General features: G+C 35.3%; 1 protein-coding gene across 3 annotated transcripts in view; it reads left to right on the forward strand.

Moving 5' to 3' along the window:
• The window catches only part of MEI4 (meiotic double-stranded break formation protein 4), a 187,004-nt gene extending 164,993 nt beyond the window's left edge, over positions 1-22,011 (forward strand). For all 3 annotated transcript variants that reach the window (XM_033095483.1, XM_033095493.1, XM_033095488.1), the window contains one exon: positions 19,455-22,011. In XM_033095483.1, the coding sequence (XP_032951374.1) occupies positions 19,455-19,724 (270 nt within the window). In that variant the 3' untranslated portion in view covers positions 19,725-22,011. The remainder of the gene's footprint in view (positions 1-19,454) is intronic.
• Positions 22,012-23,517: the final 1,506 nt, after the last annotated feature.

A 23,517-nucleotide genomic window follows, 5' to 3' on the forward strand; every position in this document is an offset into this window, starting at 1 on the left:
CATTAAATGTGAAATGTGAGAGGAAAATCTTGTAAAATTTATTTTACATTCTTGTGACTTAGATAAATATCAGGGCACTATCCCTTATGAATGTAGATGCAAAAATCCTCAACAAAATACTATTAAACCAAATTCAACAATACATTAAAAGTATTATACACTATGATCAAGTGGGATTTATTCCTGGGATGCAGGGATGGTTGAGTATCTGCAAATCGATCAGTGTCATACACCACATTAACAAAATGAATAAAAATCATATCATTATCTCCATATATGATCATCTCAATAAATGCAGAAAAAGCATTGGTCAAAATTCAACATACATTTATGATAAAAGCTCTCAACAAAGTGGGTAAACAGGGAACAAACTCAACATAGTAAAGGCCATTTATGGCAAGCCCACAACTAACATCACACTTAATGGTGAAAAACTAAAAGCTTTAAGATCAGGAACAAAACAAGAATAACCTATACTCACTCACCACTGTTTTTCAACATAGTATTGGAAATCCTAGCCACAACAACTAGGCAAGAAAAAGAAATAAAAGCCACTCAAATAGGGAAGAAAATAATAAAACTGTCACTGTTTTCAGATGACATGATATTACATATAGAAAACTCTAAAGACTCCACCAAAAAACTGTTTGTTCAAAGAATTCAATCAAGTTGAAGGATACAAAATCAATATGCAATAATCTGTTGTGTTTCTATATATAATAACAAACTATTAGAAAGAGAAATTAAGAAAACAATATCATTTACAACTGCATCAAAAAGAATAACTAGGGGCCGGCCCGGTGGCTCAGGCGGTTAGAGCTCCGTGCTCCTAACTCCGAAGGCTGCCGGTTCGATTCCCACATGGGCCAGTGGGCTCTCAACCACAAGGTTGCCAGTTCAATTCCTCGAGTCCCGCAAGGGATGGTGGGCTGCGCCCCCTGCAACTAGCAACAGCAACTGGACCTGGAGCTGAGCTGCGCCCTCCACAACTAAGACTGAAAGGACAACAACTTGAAGCTGAACGACACCCTCCACAGTTAAGATCAAAAGGACAACAATTCTTGGAAAAAAGTCCTGGAAGTACACACTGTTCCCCAATAAAGTCCTGTTCCCTTTCCCTAATAAAATTAAAAAAAAAAAAAAAAAAAAAAGAATAACTAGGGCCGGCCCAGTGGCTCAGGCGGTTAGAGCTCCATGCTCCTAACTCCGAAGGCTGCTGGTTCGATTCCCACATGGGCCAGTGGGCTGTCAACCACAAGGTTGCCAGTTCAATTCCTCGAGTCTCACAAGGGATGGTGGGCAGCGCCCCCTGCAACTAAGATTGAACACGGCACCTTGAGCTGAGCTGCCGTTGAGCTCCCGGATGGCTCAGTTGGTTGGAGCACATCCTCTCAACCACAAGGTTGCCGGTTCAACTCCCACAAGGGATGGTGGGCTGTGCCCCCTGCAACTAGCAATGGCAACTGGACCTGGAGCTGAGCTGCGCCCTCCACAACTAAGACTGAAAGGACAACAACTTGAAGCTGAACGGCACCCTCTACAACTAAGATTAAAAGGACAACAACTTGACTTGGAAAAAAGTCCTGGAAGTACACACTGTTCCCCAATAAAGTCCTGTACCCCTTCCCCAATTAAAAAAAAAAAATCTTAACAAAAAAAATAACTAGAAGCAATTTAACCAGAAAGGTAAAAGATTTATATATTGAAAACTATAAGATAGTAATGTAAGAAATTGAGTAAATGGAAATATGTCCCATGCTCATGGCTTGGAAGAATTAATATTAAAATGTCCATACTACAGAGCAATCTACAGGTTCAGTGCAATGCCTAGCAAAATTTGACTGGCTTTTTTTACAGAAATAGAGCAAATGATCCTAAAATTTGTATGGAAACACAAAATACCCAAAATAGCTAAAGAAATCTTGGGAAAGAAGAACAAATCTGGAAGCCTCACACTCCATGATTTCAAACTATATTACAAAGCTATAGTAATTAAAATAGTATGCTACTGGCATAATAATATATACAAAGATCAATCAATAGAATAGAGAGCCTGAAATACACCCACACATATATGGTCAATTAATTTATGACAAAAGAAGCAAGAAGAAACAATGGGGAAAAGACAGTGTCTTCAATAAATGTTGAGAAAACTAGACAGCAACATGCAAATAAATGAAACTAGACTACTATCTTATACCATATACAAAAATCAACTCAAAATTGATTAAAGAATTAAATGTAGGACATAAAACCATAAAACTCTTAGAAGAAATCATAGATGTAAATAAGCTCTTTGACATCAGTCTTGGCGATGATTTTTTTTATCTGACTCCAAAAGCAAATGCAACCAAAAGTAAAATTAAACATAGCAAACTACATCATATTAAAAAGCCTCTACATAGCAATGGAAACCAACAAAATGAAAAGGCAACCCTCTGAATGGGAGAAAATATTTACAAATTATGTATCTGATTATGGGTTAATATCTAAAATGTATAGAGAACTCAAAAACAAAGAATCTCATTTAAAAATGGGCAGAGGATCTGAATAGACATTCTTCCAAAGAATACGTACATATGGCCAACAGACATATGAAAAGATGCTTATCATTAATCATCAGGGAAATACAAATCAAAACCACAATGAGCTATCTATCACCTTACATCTGTCAGAATGGCTAATATAAAAAACAGTAGAAATAACAAGTGTTGGCAAGGATGTAGAGAAAAAGGTACTTTTGCACACTCTTGTGAGAATGTAAACTGATGTAGCCACTATGTAAAACACTATGGAAAATACCTCAAAAAAATTAAAAGTAGAACTAATATGGCCCAACAATCCCACTTCTGGGTATATATCTGAAGAAAATGGAAACACTAATTAAAAAAAAAATGCACCCCATGTTCATTACAGAATTATTTACAATAGCCAAGAAACAACCCAAGTGTCCATTAATGGATAATGGATAAGGAAGATGTGGTATATAATTATATAATGGAATACTATTCAGCCTTTAAAAAGAATTAAATCTTGCTGTTTCCAACAACATGGATGGATCTTCAGAGCTTCATGCTACATGAAATAAATCAGACAGAAAAAGATAAATACTACACTATTTCACTTACATGTAGAATTTAAAAAACAAAAAACAAACAAATATCCCAAGCTCATTTATACAGAGAACACATTGGTGATTGCTGAGAATGGGGAGTGGGCAGAATTGGTAAAGGGGGTCAAAAAGTGCAAACTTCCAGTTATAAATAAGTCCTGGGGATGTAAATGTACAGCATGATGACAATAGTTAATAATAGTGTATTGTATATTTGAAAGTTGCTAAAAGAGTAAACCTTACAAGGCCTTACCACAAGAAAAATATATATATATTTTTTGAACTATGTATGTTGATGGATTTAATTAGACTTATTGTGGTGATCATTTCACATATATATAAATATCAAATCATTATGTTGTATACCTGAAATTAATATAATGTTATATGTGAATTGTACCACAATTTTTTTTAAAAGTGTGCAATATAAAGGGAAAATCTTGTGAAATTTATTTTACATTCTTGTGACTTCCTTAGATCATTTCCATACCTTCACGTAATTCGCCTCAACGTCACGACACACTAGTGCATTCCAATTCAGTTCAATTCTGATAATACCTACCTGGAGTTAGTGCAGATCCCACCGGTTAATCTACCCCAACAAATCTACCCTCACTTCAGACGCCAGATACAATTTTGGGGATTCCCAAACTATGTGCACTTCTGACCAACTGGCTACAAATGTGGGGGACTTCCTACTACTTTCATCATCTTTGATAATTTATTGGAATGACTCACAGAACTCAGGAAAGTGCTGTGCTATACTATTTTATTATAAAGGATACAAATTAAGATTGGCCAAATAAAGAGACACTCGGCACAAGGTCTGTGAGGGTCCTGACATACACCTTACGTGCCCTCTCCTCATGGAATCAGGGACTAGCACCCTCTGGGTATATCAATGTGTTCACCAACCAGTAAGCTCCACAAAGCATCACTTCCCAGAGTTTTTATCGGGATTTCATTATGTAGCTGTGATGGACGGAATGGTTGGCGACATGATCTCCAGCTCCCATCCCTCCCTGGACGTCAGGCTGACTGAAAGCGTGAATTCTCCCATTACATGGTTGGTGTTTCAGGTGACCATTGCTATTCTTACTCATCTCCTTAACATAATCTCAAGCGTGGGCCAAGAGCCCATCATGAACAACAAAGGAACTCCTCTCACTCAGGAAATTCCAAGGATTTAGAGGTTGTCTCCCAAGAACCAGGGATAAAGACCAGACAAGTTCTACATTATACAATACATGCTTACTGAATTTTTGAAATTAACTACACGTTTGTGAAAAATAATAAACCTTTAAACCAAAGTTCTTATTTCTTTGGAGCCTGTGTAGGCTTTTCCATAATTGCTTCAGGGCTATGGATACATAAAACTTTTGTTGTTGCCAAGATATATACATACTCATGGATCGTTAAAGTAAGTTTTGATGTCTAAATTATATGCATTTGTATACATACACATATAAATATATGTATGCATGTGTGTACATGTATACACACACACACACAATCACAATTTCCTACAATAAGTTGTGCATATAGTTTGGGTACTTTTTTTCTCTATATGAATTTTCTTAAAACTTGAATCTTTGAAAAGCTACTACCACTAAACATTCTATTATACTTCCTAAGAGTAAATGTTTTTTCAGTATTTTTCTGTGGATAATTCCCAGAAACATATTAGTTAGTCTCAAATAGGCAAAGTTATGTGATGGTACATCGTGTCATCTAAGATCACTAGAAAAATTTTTCTGCATAAGAAAATTTTTCACATGAAGATATTTTTAAATTTTAACATTTTAGTGAAATTTTATAGTAAACTATTTATTAAGCAGAGTAAATAAAGTGTCATTTACACATTTTCAGTCTCATTATCTGTTTTTGAATTGTGCTGTATTGGTTATATCCTTGAAGGCACATTCAAGCATATTGAGCTCCTTTCCTACGCTAAAATACCCAGCAATTTTCATATCTGAGTTTCATAGTTTGTTCTACCTTCTCCTTTGCTATCAATTCTCACTTTTTAATTTCCTCTAGCAGCATTTCCTCCTCTGCCCTTGTTACTGTCAGAATCGGCTCCTGATGTGAGTGGAGAGGATATTAGTGAGGACCCAGTGACCCTCCCTGCAGAGTCATATGTACAGTTTACTAGCAATGGTTTCATGGTAGTCGTTTCACTGTCTCAGGGTCTGCAAATTACAAGGTGCTTCACGATTGGAAGTTAGCCATCCAGATAAGCGGGCTTGTATTCCCCCAAAGTGGAGTATTTTATAAGGAACTACTGTATTCCTGTACATATGAAACATTATGAATTAGAGTACAAAAAATCTTTGAAAAAATATTTGTTTCTTGCTGAAACCACTTTCTTTAAGTATGTATTTAGAGGGCTTCTGTTGTATTAGTAAATATATCATCTCACTTAAAGCTTTTAATATCACTGTTTTATCAGATCCAGATATTACATTTGGGGTTGAATTTGAATAAAGAGTATCTCACTCTTCTAATGTTAGCAGCATTAGTTTCTAAAAAAAAAGTAAAATTTATTGGAATTTCATACTAAAATTAAAAAAGACATACAATTATATTTAAAAATGTGGTCAATGTATATTTTAAACATTTCTTTGAAATTAACCAATGATAGTGAACTTACTGGGAACATTATTTTCTTCTGAAAACAACAGCTTCTAAAGCATATATCCAAGTCCATACAGTGTTGGTTAAGTAAACGAATTGATCTGTCTTATAAATGCAGGTGTCTCCTCAGAATACCTGATTTTAGTTTTGTAATATGTATCTGAAAAAGGGTGAGAAGCACTTTTGTAACCTCTGTTTTGTATGCTTGCTAAGCTGTTCTCCTACTTGCTGTAGTTTCAGTGTATTTAAGTTAACATGTGAATTCCCCATCATGTATTTATTAATTTTCCTGTAAGCCATTGATAGTGTAATTTTCCAACATAGCAACCTTTAGAATTCTCCACTGAGATTATTTCCTGAGTGCATTCTTCATGTTTTTGACTATAAGTCACTTGGCAGCAATGCCACTTCAGTAACGGTGGGGATATAATAACCCTCTTACGATATATATCCTGTTATATTATGATTATTGACATATGTAACTCCACCTTGAACTGTGATACCTAAAAGATTTGAAGCCATACTTCTTGTCATTATTGTCTAATTTCCATCTCAGCATTTTGGTTGACAGTTGCTATTGATAAAATGTTATTTGCAGGAGAGAATTAATGGCAGCCTAAGTCCTCCTCTTCTGTGTGTATGCATTTTCTTTTTTTTTTTTTCGTATTTCTCATCAGGTAGTGACTCTCACCAGCCACTAAGATAAGAAAGCTTTCTCTAGGTCCACTTAGCATTTTTGTGACAGATAAATTTCCCCAGCAGCTTCTCAGCATGAAGATAATGAAAATAGTTATACCCTAAAAACTCTCTCATAGTTTGAAGTCTAATTCCTTCTCCTAAGCTTTCTGCCTTATGTGTGGATCTTTTCTTTTTAAAAATATCTCTGGAGTATCTTCAGATAAAATTATAGTTAAGTGTTGGAGAAGTATTTCATGTAGTAGTGAAAACTAAACACTAAATGACATATATATTAATAAAAAATCAGCCAGATAGAAGGTAACAAACATTTAAAATCTTTTTAAACAATATATAATGGTTGTAGCATGATTGCTTTTTCTTTATTCAAAGATTATTTCTACAATGTTTCTCTCTTCTTAAAAGTATCATCAAATTTATAGAACCAAACATAGAAAAAGGGTAAATTTTACTGTATGTCAATTATATCTCAAAAAGGTTGATTTAAAAAAAAGGAAGATGGTGGTCAATTGATTTTAAAAATAGAACAAGAAATGTGTTATTCACTTTGCTATAGGCCCAGTCTCCATTTCAATAACAAGATAAAATATTGATAAGTATACAGTTTTTTCTCCCTTGTGTTTCCAAACCTTCCCATGTGCTTTACAGTTTCACTTAGACTTCGATAGGAAGTTCTAATAAACTGATTTCATTGAATTAGTGCTGCTACATATTGAAAATAGAAAGAAAAAGAGGCAGATAGATGTGCTGGCTTTTAATTCCTGTGAACCCAACCCTGTTCATTTGGCCTTTGGGAGATAATTAGTAGATCATCTGAGGCCAATCAAATTTGGCTTTCAGTTTCCAAACAAAATTATTGGAAAGAATCTGATCACTTAGGAACGTATCCCCTTGTCACTAATCTTGGGCTTTGGATCCAGTGCTCTTAAAAAATACATACATTTCTTGCTTACTTTGGCAAATTTATCAAAGCTTAGCTAAGCAGTCTCTAGGAAATTATGTTACCCTCTGGCAGTCATTGATACTCCTACAAATCTGGCTCCTGCCTCAGCCTGGTTGGGCAGGTTTTGATACTGTCTTGGATAATCTTCATTTAAGTCTTAAAGAAGAATGTTTCTTGTTGATATTACCTCCACTGGCTATTTTGACATTTGCTTCCCTTCAATAATGGCCATCTGGATCTCTGGGTCCAGTGTATATCAGCTATTGGACCAGTTTTGATTTCTTTTCTCAAATGTGCTCGCTCTCTCCTCTCTCTCTGTCTGGTTCAAATATTATTTATTTATTTATTTATTTATTTTTCAATTACAGTTGACATTCAGTATTATTTTACATTAGTTTCAGGTGTACAGTGTAGTGGTAGACATTTATATAATTTATGAAGTGATCCCCTTGATAAGTCTTGTAACTACCTGGCACTATACTACAATATTATTGACTATATTCCCTATACTGTAATTTACATCCCCATGACTATTCTGTAACTACTAACTTGTATTTCTTAATCCCTTCACCCAGCCCCCGAACCCCTTTCCCATCTGGTAACTATCAGTTTGTTCTCTGTATCTATGAGTCTGCTTCTGTTACTTTTGTTTGTTTGTTTTGTTCATCAGTTTGTTCTCTGTATCTATGAGTCTGCTTCTGTTACTTTTGTTTGTTTGTTTTGTTCTTTAGATTCCACATATAAGTGACATCATATGGTATTTGTCTCTGTCTGACTTATTTCACTTACTCAAGCTCTGTCTTAATTCCTTGGTGGGAATGGCTTAACTTCGTGAAACAGGACATTTTCTTCCAAGAATACTATTTCCATGCTTTCTCTTGTTATCTGTACCTCTCTACAGGAAGATAAGATAAATATCAAACATTTATGTGACTACAGACCCGAGGGAACCAAACACACTCTGTAAGATTTTGTTAACACATAGAACTGCTTTGGTCCTGGACTGCATGCACCAAAGTCAGGCTCTACCACTTTAGAGAAGGCGGAGGCGTGGGGAGTCTGCTAGGTGAGTTGTTGCAAAGATTGGTGACATCTCCCCACGCTCCCCCTTGAAGTCTCTGCCTCTCCCTTGCTTGCATGCATATTCACCAAACAGAGACAGAGGCCCCTGGGGTAGTAGCTAAACAAGTGTCTTACCCATGCAGGTAGTAACTTTCAAGTCATCTCTCCAAAAGAATCCTGTCATACCATCTAGGAGGAAGCAAGCCTGAAGGATCATCTATGACGACTGAACTCACTTCCCTCTCTTTAGCATCGTCTCACACCATATGATTCAATTCCCCTTAGAATTCCGTTATAGCCCTTAGAGCACCCACTCCGTATTATCATTATTTATTTACTTCTTTGTCTCCCTAGATACATACTAGGAGTTATTTTATAGGTAGGAATCCTGCCCTGTTCATCCCTGTATCTCCCGCACTTTCCATAAGGTATGACGCAGGAGGTACCCAATAAGTGTTTATAATAGGACTGAAGGGAGAGAGGGAGGCGTGCAAAGTAGGCAGAGACATAAAATTTGAAAGTGCTAAGTACTCCCAGCTGAATTAGTCCTTAAAGAATTTAGCTGCTTTCATTCCAGTCTCTGAACCCTATTATGTATCTTAATAGACTTATATTAATAACCAAATCATTAGATTTGTTTTGATTTGTCAAGAACTACTGTGATGAAAGTCCAGACTAATAAATGACATACGTGCTTCTCAAATATACTTGAAAGGGATTTCCAGCCTTAGTCCAAGTTTAGTATTATAGTATAAAACAGTGAAAAACTTACTGTGTGGGGTACTGATGACTCCATACTTGAGAATACAGATCCTGACAAAGCAGTGAAGATGCAATGTAAAGCTATTTAAACTTGACCCAAGGTATCTGTTAGAGTAAGGGAATGCTATGTCCATGTATTAGGAACTCTCTATTCTTTATGTGAAGAAATTCAAAATTAAAATCAATGTGGCATCTATCTTATCATCATATCCACCAATCTGCTTATTCTGATGACCAAAAAAGTGATAACAAGGCGTCAAACCACAGGATATTTCCCCAGAGAAATGTACAGATATAAAATTTTAAAGTCTTAGGATTTAATCTATGACATTATTGAGCCAGTCACCAAAAGGACATATTACTTAGGTATCAGACACTCATTTTTACCAACTGGCCTCTAGAATAATACTTGAACAAGTAGATCCATCTCATACTAGTCAGATAATTGGAGAATGTAACATTTAAAATAAAAAGCTAGTCAAGCCGGATCTTTAAATATCATGTCTTGACAGGGGGTTGGAGGTAGGGACTAGGATGAACGGACCTTTTTGGAGATGTTTATATCCCACAAGACTGTTTAATCCCCATCTGACGTCTTCTTCAGGGCCTTCAAACATTAGGCTTTAAAATAATCATTTCGCATTTAGGTTCTCAGTACCACCTTACTACGCAAAAAAGAATTCTCTGCTAGATTTCTAGTGTCTATGAAGGACTTTCTTGATAGATAAAAGTAGATACAGATGCATCCTCAGGTTCTTTACACAGCTCTAGATGAACAATCCGCAGTAAGGTTGAAATGCTTCCAATAACTGACCACAGTACAGTACCTGAGTAAGTCCAGTAACCTTCCTCTAGGTGCAAAGTACCTTATGGATAGGTACAGTATCTTTTTCACTTTGGGTAAAAATGTAATAATAATGATGATGATAACAGATAAGAGATACTACTTATTCAAAAGCTGTGCTCCTGAGCCATTTTAAATATGTAATTTAATTTAATCCTCTCAGCAACCCAATGGAGGCATTACGGTTGTTATTTTTTAAGTTTTAGGTGAGGAAAGTGAAGTTGAGTGAGGTTAAATAACTTGCCCTGGCCAAACAACCAGTAAATGGCTGAGCTGGGATTTAATAAGCAATGAATATGTGTTCAATCTATGGCCTTCCTTTACAAAAATCTTGTTTAGTAAGATTGTGTTTTCTCAAAGATTTCAACCAGCAGGGGCCTCTGCCAAATCTGTTCTTGTTGACAGTCTCAGTCTAAATTTTTGTCAAACAAATACAAAGCACCATCTCACTTTCTGTGATTCTTGTCCAAACTTTTCTTCCATTATGGGCCTTTTTTTTTTTCTCAGTCAGATCATTTTGCTATTACCTTATTATATAAATTCAGACTCAAGAAACAGATTTGAGAAACAGGTAAAATCGGTTAATGAGAAAATCAGTATTTTTAAACAAGTCTCATAATGACAGATTTAAAAATTATTTTTATGTATATTCCTTTCATGAATATCTTTATGTATAAATCTTGCATACTTGTTAAACTGTTTCCCCTAGGAAACAAGGCAAAATACCAAGATCCCAAATGTTAGTAGTTTTAATAGTTTAGACCTTTTCATCTAAGCTACCCCACAAATTAGATAGACATAAAGCCCTTAGAACCAGTCTCCAGAATCCATCATTTAAGGAAGATAACCACAACATTATCTGTAAAAAGCAAAATATTTTCATACGAATGGAATCCTTTTTATTCTTTGCCTGGCACTTTGATCAAAAGATGATTCACCAGTCTATACCCCTCACTCCCTTTGAGCCCTGGCTCACAATTCATCTCTAGGAAATCTTCCCTAATTAATTACTCTCGGCTCTGATCAGCCTTTTGCTTTATACTCCCTCAGTAGGGGTCTGGCACCCAGTTTGAGGGAAGAGAAAAAGGATATGACACAATCTTTGTAGGACACGTATTTTTAAGTGAATACGTGCTTTTTGGCCATCATAAGTTCACTGATTTTATATGTTCCTATCTACACACTCTCACACACACACATGTATAGATATAACATGCATTATATATAATATGCATGTGGTTCTTCTGCTCTGCTCCCAAGCATCACTGCTAGCATGGTGACATGAAGCATTGTGCTAGACTTCTCGCTAAGCCCCTATCGGTCAGCTCTTTCCGTGCTTTGCCCTATGCTTCAGAAGCTGCAAGCGGCTAAGTAAACTGCTGATAGAGAGTGAACTTCATCTTCCTCGTGTCCTTGACTGAAATTTACTGCCTTCCTTGCCTTCTAGTAGATAAAGAAGGCTCAGTTATTAAAACTCAGGGATACGGTTCCCACTTAATTATCATAGTGACAGTGGATGTTTTCCTTTAAAATACTATGTTGAATTTATTCTTTTAGAGACTACTAATTTTAGTTGTATCTTACTTAGTGCTCCTGTCTAATCAAATCTGGCATGTAGGATGCTGAGCCAATGGTATATTATAGTGAACATTGAATTTAACATTTAGGTCCTACGCCTATACTATTTGACTTCATTTTCTGCCCTGTAATGATCCTATTTTGTCTTTCACTTCTTGAGTTTGTAGCAATAAGAAAAATGTTGTGTTGTGTTTTCACCCCTTCTGTAGCAGCATGCTTATTTCTGAAAGTGTCAGACGTCACGTCTGCATGCCCTTGGCTAGCACATATAAATGATAAAACTGTTGCACTGAATGAGCGGTTAACATCTTCATATTTTTCAGCATTAACTATAAACATCCAAACTGGGAGCCACACCTCCAGTGTACAGTACCTTTTGTTACATTATCTGCTGCCAAGGAACGTGACTTTGTTTTTGTTCCTTTAGGCATCACTCTCCATGTCAGAAGCAGCAGAAGGCAGCACCTTTTCAAGGCTAAGGAACCTTCAGAGTTCCTTTCCTGCCTAGATGAAGTCTCAGGGTTCCAATTTTAAAAGACCAAATGGAGGGAGGGAACCCCAACATAGTGCAGGAAGGTTTAGCCATCCTGCGTGGGTGTACTGAGCAGCACGGTGATCTCCAGAATCTGTCCCTTCCTTCCAGTCTCTGAGTGGCCCTCATCCTCAGGTACACGGAATAGCTATTCTACTTCCAAGCACTACCTCAGTATTTCCAAGCCGGAACAGGAGTGAAGGGGGAGGGCAAAAGTGCATTGCACCAGATTTTGCCTGCTATTAAAGAGCTTTCAGAAGCCCCACCCAGTAACTTATATTTACATCTCTTTCACCAGAATTTGCCTTAGGGAAACTGAAAAATGTACTTTTTTTTAGGTGTTTCATTGTCACTCTGAATAAAACTGGGGTTACTTTGATGACAAAGGAGGGGAAAATGGATATGGGGCAAGCAAGTTGTAGTATCTACTTCAAAGATTGTCTTTACAGAAATGTCAAGTTAATGTTGACTGAATTCTAACTAAAACAGGAATGCAATTAGGAAACTGGCATTATATGTCTATAGGCTTAACTTCAAAATCTAAGTCTTGAAGTCAAATTTAGCAGCATGTAAAGAAATATTAACATGTTTCACCATTTAAAAACTACTTGTGCACTTTGACTTTCTCAAGCCCAGTTCACGAACAGAATAATAAACACAAGAAATGTTTTAATTCTGAAAATGTTCTACAAAAATAGCTGATGATTTTTCTACCAGGAACGTCTTTCCTCTTCTCAAATGCCCCTATTATATGAAATGGGATTATGCAATAAGAAGTAGTCATGGGACTATGGAAGCTTCCCCTCAAAGGCTCCTTCAATTCTAAAAGACCTATGTAGATGGAAAGACAGACTGATAGCACTGCATCTTGTGTCCTGGGGCTCATTCAGTCTTCCCAGCAGGGTGTTCTGGCAAAACACTTGGGTGTTTTCCAGGTGGATATGTTTCACACGTGTTGGGTATTTTCCAGTATTTACACCCAACTATTTGTGTAGTTCAATCTACTGTGACAGCGAGAATGTAAAAATCACACTAAAATATGGTGAAGAGTATCAGCTGTCACCTTAACACCATTTCGTTTTTATTCAGCAAATGCACTAATTCAGAAAACGTCTGAGCATATGATTAAGCAGAGCAGGCAGCTGCCAGATGATGAAATTTGGTAACTGTAGGAAAGACGTCTCCCACAGACATGCTATTTTAGTCACGTGAAGAGGGCTGCTAAGGCATGTCAATTAAGTGCATACTGTCTCTAAAGAGAGGAGTTAGTTTTCAAATTAATACTCTATGAACTGTTAATATCTCGGAACAAAAGAGCTTATCCAATTACTTATTCTGAGAATACGTATTTAGGATAGAGATGGAACCCACAACAGATAAATTCTGGTGAAAGTGAAAAGCAATATCCAAAAACAACATGGAGAATTGGGACACTACAGTAGGGAGTCCATCTCACGTAGGAGCAGAGCTAAACATACCCAAAGTGAGATTCTCAAAGCAAATGGAAAGGTACCAAGACACACTCTGTCTGCTTCACACACTTGCCCTGAAATTGCCCGGAATGCTACGTCCTTTATCAGGGGGGAGAACTTCCCTTTACTCTGTGATAAGCACAACTTGGCAATTTTTAACTGCTCCTAAAATTATGGTATACATGAAAATCATGGTTAACTAGAAATTAATCTAATTCAAAAAAAGAAGTTACATTTGGTTCACCAAATACCAATGTATTTTAATGGTCCAAAAGGATAAATACTAGAATATATAACTAAGATCAATAGAGGTGACCCCTAAAATCATTTTTACCACTTCTACCTATTATTGTAATTATAAAGTACTGTACCCTTTTGCAGTTAAAGCTTCAACGTGAATGAAATAAATTTGCCTTTTTGCTATAGAATTTGTATTTAAGCACTACCGAATTTCTGTTAATGTCTAAATAAGTATGTATGTTTATAACAATAGTTCCAAAGAAGAATTCTCTATTAACTCATACAGGATTTGGGATTATTCATGGTATTACTCACATGATCAAGTTAAGCACATGCTGTGGATTTTTTATTTTGGAATAAAGAGTTAACAAAGTAATTTTATGTTGAAGAAATGTCACTATGATAGTCCTTCACATAATAACCAATACAGGAGTCTTTGCTTCTCTATGGGAGATGTGTTCCAAGACCCACAGTGGATGCCTGAAATTGTTGACAGTCCTGAACCCTATATATGTTTTTCCTATACAGGTTCAGCGATGATAAAGTTTAATTTATAAATTAGGCAATTTCAGGACAGAATATTTGTTCTTATCATAGATTTTATCAACATTAGCATATGATGGGTTTTTTTCTTTCCGTATTAAATTGAGAACTTTCACCTTTTCACTTAAAGGAAGCTTGTTACAACTTCTCATTGGCAAATCCAAGTTGCCAGCATCACTACTCTTGTACTTTGGGGCCATTATTAAGTAAAATAAGGGTTACTGACCGTGACAGTCAACCTGATAACCAAGAATGCTACCAAGGGACTGAGGGGCAGGTAGCGCATACAGCAGGGAGATGCTGGACAAAAGGATGGTTCATGTCCCAGGCGGGATGGAGTGGGACAGCACGGGAGTTCACCACACTACTGAAGCACGCAATTCAAAACTTTTGAATTACTTGTTTCTGGATTTTACATTTAATAGTTTTGGACCATGGGTGACCACAGGCAACGGAAACCATGGAAAACAAATCTGTGGCTAGGGGGGTCTAACGTATGTTTCCATAATAGTACCTTTACAATGACCACAATTCCTATTCATTTCAAAACAATGAATGTATAGTGAGACCTACTATGGACAAGAAAGACATTGTTCTAGGAAATATAGAAACTGTAGGTACAGGAACATATTTGTTTCTCACAACATGTTTAGTCTAAACATGTGATAAAACAAATATAGAGCCAACCATAATATAGTTAAATAGTTCAAATCTATACAAAAGGGGGGATCCAGAAAGGCTCAGTGGATATATGGCATCTATGATGGAAACTGAATGTTGACCAGAGTACTGGTAATTAGAGATTGATGACAGAGGCCATTCTAGATCAAGAAAATCATCATATGGATATGAGGTATATTCACCTAATAATGTATAGTCCAATTTGTAGCAGTATTAAGTACAGTGCAATTGGAGAAATTCTTATAACTGTTTTTAAAGAAAGTATCAAATAAAACAAGCAATCTTAAAACTGCTATGGAAGCACAGAAGACCCAAATAGCCAAAGCAATCTTGTGAACAAGCTGGAGGATAGACAGTCCAGAAATAAACCCATTCATATATGGTCAATTTATGACAAAGGAGCCAAAAATATGCAATGGGAAAAAACAGTCTTCAATAAATGGTGTTGGGAAAACTGGACAGGGACATGAAAAACAATGAAACTGGACCATTTTCTTACACTACACACACAAACTACTCAACATGGATTAAAGACTTGAATGTACAACCACAAACCATAAAATTCCTAAAAGATAACATATACAGTAAGCTCCTTGACATTGGTTTTGGCGATTATTTTTTGGATGTGACACCAAAAGCAAAAGCAACAAAAGCAAATATTAACAAGTGGGACTACATCAAATTAAAAAGCTTCTTCACAGCAAAGGAAAATATCAACACAATGAAAAGGCAACCTACTGAATGGGAGAAAATATTTACAAATCATTGACCCCTGGTAAGGGGTCAATATCCAAAATATATAAAGAACTCATAACTCAATAGCAAATAATAATAATAATAATAATAATAATAATAATAATCTGATTTTAAAATGGGCCGAGTATATGAATAGACATTTCTCCAAAAAAGACATATATATGGCCAACCTGTACATGAAAATATGCTTAACATCACTAATCATCAGAAAAATGAAGATCAAAACCACAATGAGATATCATTTCACCCCTGTCAAAATGGCTATTTTCAAAAAGAGAAGAAATAAGTGTTGGTAAGAATGTGGAGAAAAAGGAACTCTTGTACACTGTTGGAGGAAATGTAAACTGGTGCAGCCACTATGGAAAACAGTATTATGGTTCCTCTAAAAATTAAAAGTAGACCTACTACGTGGTCTAGCAATTCCTTTTCTGGGTATTTAACTGAAGAAAACAAAAACATCAATTAGAAAAGATATATGCACTCCCATGTTCATTGCAGCATTATTTACAACAGCCAAGATATGGAAACAACCTTAATGCCCATCAATGAATGAATGGATAAAGAAAATGTGGTTTACATAAGCAATGGAATATTATTCAGCCATAAAAAACAAAATCTTGCCATTTGTAACAACATGGATAGACATGGAGGGCATTATGATAAGTGAAATAAGTCAAACAGAAAAAGAGAAATGCTGTATGATCTCACTTATGTGTGTCATCTTTAAAAAAAAAAACAAGCAAAAACAAAAATGAGCTCATGGATATAGAGAATGGATTGGCAGTTACCTGAGGCGGGAGGGGTAGGGATGGGTAAAATTGGTAAAGGGAATCAAAAGGCACAAATTTCCAGTTATAAAGTGAGTAAGACATGGAGATTTAATGTACAGCATGATGACTATAGTTAATAATACTACTGCATATTTTAAAGTAGCTAGAAGAGTGGATCTTGAAAGTTGTTACAAGTAAATAAATTTTGGAACTATGTATGGTGATGGATATTAACTGGACTTGTGGTGATCATTTTGCAATATATACAATTATCAAATCATTATGTTGTATACCTGAAACTAGTATAATGTTATATCAATTATACCATACCTCAATTATAAATAGTATTAGTTATCTAGAAATAGCGGGGATGCCAAAAATATATATACAGGTGGACACTTTGGTCAATGTTGCTCGAGTAGTAGTTCGCTGTCATCAGAAGTGTCTGGACGCTGACGGTAACCACTTTGAGCACCTCTTGTAATTGCAGAAGTCAAACGTGACTTGTATTCATCTTTTTTTGTCAGTATATATTGAGTATTATAGTTTTAATACAGTTTTCCTTTCTTAAAATGTGTGTGTATTTTTTTGGGCACTCTCTGTATGTGACTCTGTTTATCAGACCACCTTATTGAAGAATACATTCCTCTGGGCTCTTCATTTATGTATTTTTTTTAAATAATTGTTTTATTTTTCATTACAATTGACATACAATATTATATTAGTTTCAGGTGTACAACATAGTGATTAGACATTGGTATAACTTATGAAGTAATCAACCCAATAATTCTAGGACCCATCTGACACTATACATAGTTGTTACAATATTTTTTGCTATGTTCTTTTTGCTATATTTCATATTCCCATGACTATTTTGTAACTACTAATTTGTGCTTCTTAATCCCTTCCCCCTTTTCACCCATCCCCCAAAACCCTCCCCGTTGACAACCATCAAAATGATCTCTGCATCTCTGAGTTTGTTTCTATATTGTTTGTTTGTTTGTTTTCTTTAGATTAAACATATAAGTGAAATCATATGCCATTTATCTTTCTCTGTGTGACTCTATTTAGTACAATACCTTCCAGATCCATCTATGTTGTTACAGATGGCAAGACTTCATTCTTTTTTATGGCTGAGTAATATTCCAATATATATATGTCACCTCTTATTTATCCATTCAACCATTGATGGACACACAGGTTGCCTCCATATATTGGCTATTGTAAATAATGCTGCAATGAACCTATGGATACACATGTCCCTTTGAAGTAGTGTTTTGAGTTTCTTCAGGTAAATACCTGGAAGTGAAATTACTGGGTCCTTGTCTCTTGTTATTGCCTTTGTTTTGAAGTCTATTTTGCCTGGTATTAGTATTGTTACCACAGCTTTTTGTTTATTTGTTTGCATTTTCATGAGATATTTTTTTCCATCTCTTTACTATAAGTCTGTGTGTGTCTTTCCATCTGAAGTGAGTCTCTTTTAGGCAGCATATGTAAGGGTCTTGTTTTCTTATTAATTTAGCTACCCTATCATTTGGAGCATTTCAGCCATTTACATTTAAAGTAATTGTTGATAGATATGTAGTTATTGCCATTTTAATTTTCATATTTTTAATTTTTTTCTCATTCTTCTTAAAGAAGTTTCTCTAACATTTCTTTTTTTTATTTTTTATTTATTTATTTATTTAATTTATTGGGGTGACAATTGTTAGTAAAATTACATAGATTTCAGGTGTACTATTCTGTATCACATCATCTATAAATTACATTGTGTATTTTTACAGTGGATAGCTTTGGTGAATGTTTCCAACACATTTCTTAATAAGCAGATGATAAAGCCTGTTTATATCTTTACACTGATTCCTGTATTCTCTCATGTTCTGCTTTCTATTGCCCATCCTTTGAATCATCTCACTTTCAGCCATATAGGCCAAATAATAACTTCTATAAGACACATCCACATTTTTCCTCATCATGTTGTATCTGAGTCCACACAACCTAATCCTGTTATTCCCTGACTTGTGTAGACTCAGGATGAAATCTGTAGACTGGTCGCTTACAGATCATAACTCTAACTGCTCTGAGACTATTGAAACATGTTCTTAAAATCTGCCCCCTAAAGAACCTTATAGTATTATTGGCAGGAGTATTGTGAATTGGAAGTCTTTGACGAAACGTTGACATCGACACACAAGACTTGGTATGTGTAAGACTCTCTGCCAAGTATTCTCAGAATCATCTGAGTAATGAATTATAGCAATGATGTACAGAAAGGATTTGGAGCTTTGTAAAGCAGCAAAAGAAAAAAGCAATTCAAGATTGTAAAGTTTTTGAAGAACGGAAATATTCTCCTTTCTTCTCTCTGCCCCCATCCCAATCAAAGGAACAGGACCATCAGGTGTTAAATAAGTCAAATACACTTGACCCTTGAACAACATGGGTTTGAACTGCGTGGGTCCACTTATACAGGGATTTTTTTTTTTTCAATAAATACCTGTACTGTTTTTGATCTGTGGTTGGGAGTTAGGGCTGACCTCTTGCTTTCATCTATGCCACTGTGTACAGGGGACTTGAGCATCCGTCGGTTTGTGTATCCACTCAGGATTCTGGAACCAATCTCCGCGGATACCGAGGGACAGCTTAAGGTTTTGGGGAGTCAAAAGTTATATGCATAGGTGGGGGGTCACTGCCACTAAGCCCCATTTTGCTCAAGGATCAACTGTATTTACATTTTCTCTGAAAATTTAATCTCTTCATTTGGCTTTTTCTGAGCTGAGCTACAACCTATAGATATATATATGTAAGTATTTTGTTGTTTATTTGTAGGTGCAAGCCAGTTATGATGTGACACGCTATGAAAATATTTTCTCCTTCTTCTGGGTTCTGGAGCAGCTTCTTCAGAAGGAAAATGAAAAAGGCAACATGTCAAGCATAGGACGTGATGACCTAGAAATCAAGAAATTTCTTCAGAAGCATGATGAAGCTATTTTCCTACTCTCCGATGCGTTTCCTTTATTTACTTTTTATTTATGGAGACTGGGCATTCTCTTGGACTCCATAGAGAGAGAAACTGTTGAAAGTAACTCACTACCTTAGCAATTTACCAAATATCAGAAGCATACTAAAGTTGAATATACAAGGATCTTGTACTTAAAAGATTTTCAAGAATATTTTTAAATGAGGATTTTAAATGGATCTCCAAATATAATCATTAATTAATAGTTAATCTTAAATTGTGCATAAAAGACTATGAGTCATTATAGTATAGAAATACTATAATCAGCCTGTATCAGTCTCATTCCCACATCTTACAGTATGTTACTCAATATGGTCTGGCTCTATATTCCCTAAAATGGACCATTATTTGTCTCTATCATAAAGATATTTACATTGTAAAATATTTCCATGTAATAGATACTAAAAGGTAACAGATGAGATCTTAAAAGTGGTATTGCTTGATCCATGCAGTATTTAAAATGAATGGTTAAAATTAGATTTTTAAAACTTTATTTTCTTACATAGTTTCACATATCCTTGTCTATCAGAAGGGACTCCTATAGAAGGAGAAAAGTCTTTTATGTTTATAAAGGTAATTGCCTTTAATTTTATATAACCAAAACATTTGTCAAATCCTTTTGAAAATGCTAATTAGCTGTTTAAATGTTCTGTTTGTTTTTTTCAAAAAATGTTTGTTTTGATTCTGTTGATTATATATAATATCCCCGTTATTGTTAAAATATAGTTAAGTCATGTATAGTAAGTCATTAAGGAAATTTTCACAAATTCTAATATCTGTCTATAAATATACTTTATACTTACTAAAAGTATATTTATAGTTACTAAAAGTACTGGTTGAATTTTCCAGTTACATAGTTTCATTGACTTTATTTCAATTATTAAAATCATAACCAACTAGCTTAATAAGCGCACATTATGTACTTTCCTGTAGTAAAATTTAGGGCACAACAAATACAGATTTGCTTCATTAATTATGTGTGATATCTGTCTCATAAGTTAATTACCATTTCTCAATGCCACTAGTATTCTTTGAAGTGTATGTAAAATCATATCATTGTCTGTCACAATTATTTTTGGAGTTATTTCTAGCTTTCTAGAAAAGATAAAGCCATTTTTATAATGCTGAAACTCAATGTATGTATCAGTCAGTGACCGTCATGTAACAACCACAAAATCTCAGGGATGTACAAGTATTTATTTCTCAGATGTTGGTGGGTCACTTGGGGATCAGCTCATCTAAACTGGGCTCTGGTGGAAAGCTGCTCAGGTTGCACCTCCCACTGAGCTAGGATCCTTGTTGTACATTAATTGGGCTTCGGTCTCCTTCACATGTGCATATTCTGGGGCCCAGGTTGAGAGAGGAAAGCAGCTCCTTGGGGGAAGCTGCTCTGTGACAATGGCAGATTGGCAGAAGAAAAAGGGCAAGGCTGAGAAATGCCACACTGTAATTTCTGCCCACATGCATTGGCCAAAGTACATCAAATGGTCAAGCCCAGAGAAAAGAGACAGGGAAGTACGCTCCACCTTGAGCGGGACAACTTGCAATGTTACATGACAAAGAGCACATAACAGGAGAGAGTGGAGATCGGGGCAAATTATTTACTCCACCACACACACCAGTTGAATACTCGAAGGATATTCTAGATTGTGAATGAGGAGGAATTTTGCTACTATTTGATTCCTGGGAATTGTATAAATCATTTCAGCGGAGGACACTAAACAAAATCCACTACCCATGATGTCTCCCCAACCTCTCTCTTCCGTAATGACTAGACAAGGTTGGTAAATACACACGCAATAGCAATTATTCCACTGCAGTCAGCCAACATAATGATCCTAAGAAGCCTTTTGTAACAAGAACAGATTTCTTAATTCCAGTAGTCATCAAAGCTTCAAGGTCTGAAAACTCGCCTAGGAAACGTGTTGATTATAGAAAAACAAAGAGATGTTGGGATTGTTAATGTATAAAATGGAGATACATTTAACTTCCGTTTGGTATTATTTTAATGGAAACACTAAACTGGCGAATTATGATACCTAATCCTTCATTATTCTGCGTTTCAGTCTATAACAGTGTTATCTGTGCTGTGAATTTAGTATTGAGGTCTAAACATCCTGCTGGTGGAAAAGGAGATAAAAGGATCCATTTTTATCTGTGTGTTTCAATAAAGCAATGAAAGAAAACGAATGAATGATTTAAATTAAACTTAAGAATATTGTAACAATTAGGATTTGATGAATGTCTAACTTTACAATTAAGATTTTTGAGGATAAGAATAACAGAGACAGTAGAAATTGAGCTGAGCTGAAACTGGATATAGAATTGTATGGGAATTAAAAAAAGACCATGGAACAGTCCTGAAAATGGAGGAAATAATAAAAAATGATAATAAGTGCTAACACTCACATAGTACTTATTTTATATATAAAAATAAGTATTATATGTATTAATATGCAGTATTAATGACATCTATTTATTATATATGTAATATATTTTATATATTATACATATATATGTATATATTTTACATATTTTATTGTCTATATATATATACACACATATATGTGTGTGTGTGTGTATATATATACATATATATATAAATATATTAGTAACAAATAGATGCCAGGCACTGACCTAAGCACTTTACATCGATTAACTCATTTGATTCTCCCAACAGTCCTATGTGATCGGTAACATGATTATCTCCATTTTAGAAATGAGGTACATAGGCAAAGGAATGTTAACCAACTTGCCAAGTTCACAGAGCCAGGAAGTGGAAGGCTTAGGTTTCACCTCCAGGAGTTTATCTTCTCAGTCCACACTCTTAATTGCTGTGCCTCGCTGCCTGTTCAGTGCACACTGTCCTGGCACTTCATGAAACTCACAAATACCATTTCTTTGTGATTGTGACCAAAGCTTTATACGTCCTCAACTACAAATCTTACAGCATTGCTGTTCAATATTAGCTCATTTTGGAGCAGCTGTCCTACCACCATCTCAGAGCTAGAGTGTATTTGTCCTTTTCTGGACTGTAACATTTCACCATAGTCAAGACTCTTTAGGTAAGTTACAGATCATCTTCAAATGATAATGTTCTACAAAGTGCAGAGCTCACTCTAAAGATGCGGTGGGTGGACTATCAGGCTGCAGTGCTCAGCCTGGTGGGGACAGGACACAAATCTGATCATTCTGTCCTTGGATGTATAGATATTGGTGGTATTTTATGCAATTTGTTCACAAACTATTGTATTTTTCATTTATATTTGTTGGCATCCTACAGATAAGGGCAATATATTCCTAGAGAGGCAAGGAAAAAATCCATTTACATTTCCAGATTTAGTATGTACATTTGTAGATTAAAAAAAATACAACTCTGGTTTATGATAATCTGGTTTCATTTATTTATCAAATATTAAGCACCAAGTTTATGCGCAAACCAATTATTTGCACATATAAAAAATAAGCATGCAAAGTTTTATATTTTATCAGATTTATAAAACAGAACTTTCTTTTAGCAGTCAATACAACAACCTAACAACATCAATGGTTTGTATTTGCTGAAGGAGATAATTAGGGTGATAACATTTACCTAATATTGAAAAAAATACAGGATTATTATTATTATTGAAAGTCAACTCATTGTTTTTAAATTAATTATAGAATTGGACAACACTAAATTTATCTGGTTAATGAACTGGCTTCTCAAGAGCTGTCAAAATATTAGAGTATGATTGACCTATAGGAAATGACCTCAGCCTTTTTTTTCCTTGTTTTTTCATTTAATATGAAAGTCCTCTAGGTAGTTTTAAGAATCTATTACTAATAGGAGGCAAAGCTTGTAAAAAGAAAATATGAGTCTAACATCCAAGA

This window comes from Rhinolophus ferrumequinum, chromosome 3 (assembly GCF_004115265.2).
Source record: "Rhinolophus ferrumequinum isolate MPI-CBG mRhiFer1 chromosome 3, mRhiFer1_v1.p, whole genome shotgun sequence".
Lineage (NCBI taxonomy): Eukaryota > Metazoa > Chordata > Mammalia > Chiroptera > Rhinolophidae > Rhinolophus > Rhinolophus ferrumequinum.